Source organism: Eschscholzia californica, unplaced genomic scaffold, assembly GCF_041429995.1.
Source record: "Eschscholzia californica isolate CP2 unplaced genomic scaffold, dmEscCali1.0.p SCAF_6, whole genome shotgun sequence".
Lineage (NCBI taxonomy): Eukaryota > Viridiplantae > Streptophyta > Magnoliopsida > Ranunculales > Papaveraceae > Eschscholzia > Eschscholzia californica.
Window position 1 is genome coordinate 26,370,893 of NW_028238483.1, and position 4,700 is coordinate 26,375,592.

At 33.3% G+C, this 4,700-nt stretch overlaps 1 protein-coding gene across 1 annotated transcript; it reads right to left on the bottom strand.

Annotated features, from left to right (window-relative positions):
• Window positions 1-2,590: 2,590 nt before the first annotated feature.
• LOC147532970 (protein PHLOEM PROTEIN 2-LIKE A9-like) lies at window positions 2,591-4,349 on the bottom strand. Its single transcript, XM_086650001.1, has 3 exons — window positions 4,296-4,349; window positions 2,927-3,079; window positions 2,591-2,791 (listed from the first exon to the last, which is right to left on the bottom strand). Exons 1-3 carry the CDS (start codon window positions 4,347-4,349, stop codon window positions 2,591-2,593), a joined length of 408 nt encoding a protein of 135 aa, XP_086506127.1.
• Window positions 4,350-4,700: the final 351 nt, after the last annotated feature.

Below are 4,700 nucleotides of genomic sequence, written 5' to 3' on the forward strand. Positions count from 1 at the left end.
CTTGGCGAAGGCACCACAAGCCTACCCAAAAGGCCTCGGTACTCACTAAGCTTGAGCTTACACATATAGCCCAGTCTCTGGACACTCTTGTGAGCAATGTGGGACTATTACAGTACCAAACCCAATCAGCCTGACTACGTAGCCCAGACTCATTTATTTGTGTGCATCAAACTATCGATAGTACAATACAACTTTGTTGTGACTAGGACAAGCTGACTAGGACAAACTGACTAGGACAAAAAAGAGAAAAATTATATGAATTGGAAAATGACCCCTTGTATTTAACCTTCAAACCTCACTTTGTATTTAGCCCTCTATAAGTGCTTAGATGTAATGACATTGCATAACTCATACCATATAAGGGGATTCCAAACACTTCTCCTCGAGTAACCTCCATAAGTGCTCTCACGTAATTCGAAATCCAATAAATCAAAGAATTCATTCAAAAACCATCCCCAATCTTCTTTCCAACACTTTCTGCTATCGTTAAAAATATCTCGATACACTTTCTATTAATCTTCAAACTATACATCTCCATATTATACGATAATCTGCAATCTATACATATCCATGTCATATGATTCTTGTATATTCATTCACTTCGCTAACTTTTTTTTGTTTGTTTTGTCAAAGATAAACTCGAAAAGATTATAAGGTCTTTTCCTTAAGCGTGACTATAGTTGGGAAGTTTCAATCAGGGCCGGCCCTGACTTTTCGGTGGCCCGAAGCGAGGTCTGAAAATGTGGCCCCTTCTATCAAATTGTAAAACGTATAAATGTATTACATGAAAATCGTAAGTACCACAAAATATTTTCATCAAATTTATATAACAAAACTAGTTTTTTTGATAATTACAATCACTGAAATTTTGTTCTTCTTAAAATTTTCGATGCAAAGTCACTAATAATCGTCGAATGATCAAGACTGACAGCCACATACTTCTCAATAGATAATATAGCTAACCCGTTTAACTGTTCTTGCGACATAGTGGATCGAATATAAGACTTAATCAACTTCAACTTAGAAAAACTTCTTTCTGCATAGGCAACAACAATTGGTATGGTTAACATAATTCTATAAGAAACCCATGTGTTCGGGTAACAACCTTTCATATCTTTCAAAAAATCTAGTACTTTAATTGGTCTTTTGATCTCATTCGGTAAAAAATGCTTCAACAGTTTCAGTTCAGAAAATAAATCTAGTTCGTCTATGTCATATGACTCATTATGCTTGAAAAAGGTTTCAGAGCGACCACATGAATCTCTATCACCATCATCTTGGGTAACTTTTTTAACTCAAATAGAAAACAAAATATTTCTTTGTACTTCTGAAACGAAACAACTTACAAAGAAAAACAATAAACTTTGTTTCTAGAAATTGAATAAGCAGTCTGGTTCGGCAGTTTGGCTTGAAGAAAGAAAGGGATATTGGGACTTCATGATTTGGATATTTAAAAAACATTTTTGTTTCATAAGTCAAACAAACTGTTGGGGCTCGCCCTTCATTTAAAGATCATCAAATTTGGTGGCTCTTTTTACTTAACATTTGTTAAATGGGGCCCTTATAATTTTCTTAGAGAGTTGGGCTTCTTATATATTTCTTAATGAAATTAATGTCTTGGTGGCCCCTAAAAACCGGTGGCCCCTAAAAACCGGTGGCCCGAAGCGACGCTTTGTTCGCTTTGGCCCAGGGCCACCCCTGGTTTCAATCCATGCCTTATTACGTACATCTTCTTGCTCGGAATGTCTGTATGCCTTATTACGTACATCTTCTTGCTCGGAATGTCTGTATGCCTTATTACGTACATCTTCTTGCTCGGAAATAGTTGGGAAGTTTCAATCCATGTAGATCTCATTTTTTTTCGAATGCCCTTCACCTGTGGTTATCTTCTTTTTTGAAGTTGTTATAAACAAATGGTGAATATCTCACGCGGATTAATTATTCTGTATATTTGAGTTGCCGCTAGTATGTTAATGCCGGAGATTGCCGGAGATTGTCGGTGATGGTAGAAAAACATAGGGTTTTGAAAAAAATAAATTTGTTAAAGATTTTTTTGGAAGAAGGTAGAAGAGATAATGAAGGCGAAGTTGACTCTTAAATACCCAGGTTAGTTGCCTGGGTGCTTTTAGAGGACTCATTGACCCAAGTATGGCTATTTTGGAGGGTGCTTTCAGTGCCCTTGTATAATGTACTATGAATTTTTTTCTCCTTTTCAACCCTTGTGCAATAACTTACATTTGAAATTCACCTTAACTATTCTACCAGTACTTCATAATTATCTCAATTAAGTACGCATAATAAATCTTTTAGATAAACTACTTCAATCAATTCCGTTATACTTAACTTCGTTTGCCCTTTCTAAATGAATCATCAAAAAATAAAAATTAAAAATCATTGAAAAATAAAAGATATTAAGAATATTGAAGCATCAAACAAATGAATTATCATCAACTAAAACTTCCATTATTTTATTCATATCAAAATAAATAAACATAAGAAACCACAACCTGTCTTTGAAATACATAAACTCCATTCATATAGCAATATATACTGACATATATATATAGAAAACTATTTAAAGCTTAATTAATTAGACCTCCTCAATTCTTACTTCCTTAATTAGAAGACCAGTTTTAAAATCCTCACATTCAATCTCATACATAGCAAAAGTTAGTGCCATATCTTTCCTGAACTCTGTAGGCACTGTGAATTCTAGGGTTTCATCAGGAACGTTGCACCATGTTCCTGAACCCTTAATTAAGTTCAATCTCTTACTTTTCTGGTTCGATTTCTGTCCAGTTAATCGTAAATTAAAACAAATATCGTAATTTTCCCAACCATTTCCCTCCTGTTTCAATTTTACTACGTAATACAATTTGTATGTACTCCCTTTTTTTAATTTATTTAATGGGAATTTACCGCTTACTTCTAGCCAATAAACCCCCACAAGCTCAAGCGCATCAATTCCGTCATCGGTTTTTGTTCGCTTCCAATAACGATCGTTCGTCCTTTTTCCACCCCATATTACATTTAGCGCATCTGGTTTTAGGGTTATTACATCTTTTCCGTCTTTAACTTCCTGTATACACACGAACAAATTTAATACATTTATAAATAAGCAAAAATAAACAAAAATCACAAGAGCAATTCTTTCGATAAATTCAAAACCTGCCAATTGTCTTTTAATTTTATAATTACAACATAAAAGATGTCATTTTTGTAGGCTTCATACTTTGTAAAATGTCTTAAATTTATAAAAGTAAGAAATGAACTTTACCTTAGTAAAACTTAATGGGTTTCCTCTTTGATGAGCCATATTGGATTAAATATTTGAAACAAGAGCTTGTTTCTTCTTTCTCTTTCTTTTGTTTTGGATGGATAAATGATAATATTTTTCAATACAATAGCCTTGAAAGATAGCCATATTTATACACATAAACATGCATATATGAGATGAGTAAAGAAGTCCTATTGAAGGCAACCTTTTTATATTCCAAACTCTTTACTTTTGTTGAAGAATCCTTATCTCTTTTCTGACTAGATCTCTAGATATATCTTGAGAATTTGTTCCTTTAAACTTCTATTTGTTTTGAAGTTGTAATACAAGAGAATGTCTACATACTTTGTACATATAAAACAATACATGAACATATTGTGGTCGATTTAATATATAAGATATTCGACTCTAGGAACCATAAAAAGGTAAATCCTAAGGTTATTAATCAAACTATATCTAGCGGTCAATATTTAGCACGTATGTATGACTATAAAAGGTTGTATAGACCTACAAGTCTCTACATGTAGAATTTTTTCGAAAATACATTGGAATCCAAATGTAGTTAGAGCAAAGAAAAGGATTGTCCTTTTATTGTTTACTAAAACAAGTTAAGAATCCTAAGCGACCTATAATGAAACACGTGAAGGTTTAAAAATGCTCATTTGTAATAGAAAATGACTATTTAGGTAGTAAAAAATTTCATAATAACTAGAAAAGCCTACACTTTTTACTATTAACTAAGAGTGGTCAAAATATAATGAGTATTAACTCATAAAGTTTAAAATAATATCAGAAATTATCAATCAGGTCACTTCCTAATATTTTGGTTCCCAAAATACCCTCATACATTAAAATTCCTTTCTCTCACAAAACCCACGAATTTCTGGGAATTTTTTTTGTTCTTCTTCTCGATGGTTCTTCTTCTTCCTTCTGCTATGAGTTCATGTTTTCCATCATCATCTTTGCTTGAACGATCTGTTGGTTTTACTTCGACGCTTCTTTTTGATTCTTCGCGAACCTTTCCTGCTATGTGTTCGATTTCCCCAATCTCGAGTTTTCCCCCGAATCCCATCTTTTAGTATTTCCTTCATGTCTCCTTATACTCTAACGATTCCGATTATCACGCACCGATAAATTACACATCATGATTTAAGAAATGGGATCAATTTTCGAACGGTTTAGAGTTCAAATCTTGAGTAATTTCATCTCCCCAAAGATTGTGTAGATGGGTTTTCCCTAGAACAGATTTATTCTGCTGTTACTGTCAGTACTACTAGTACATCTGATTGTTTGGGTGAGTTTGAATCGTGGAGATTTTATTTAATTGTATAGGATTGATTTATTTTTATAGTTCTAGGGTTTTTGGAATTAGGGTTTGAAGAAGGAAGATTGATAGAGTGTGGGAGAATGTGATTGTGAGGTG

What these genes read in the sequence shown, in the direction of transcription:
- LOC147532970 (XM_086650001.1), bottom strand. Translation starts at nt 4,349, where the DNA reads ATGGGATTCGGGGGAAAACTCGAGATTGGGGAAATCGAACACATAGCA. An exon ending in TCGAACACATAGCAGGAAAG is followed by an intron (nt 3,080 to 4,295) that starts GTTCGCGAAGAA and finishes GTGTGTATACAG; the next exon opens with GAAGTTAAAGACGGAAAAGA. An exon ending in TGGGGGTTTATTGGCTAGAA is followed by an intron (nt 2,792 to 2,926) that starts GTAAGCGGTAAA and finishes TTAACTGGACAG; the next exon opens with AAATCGAACCAGAAAAGTAA.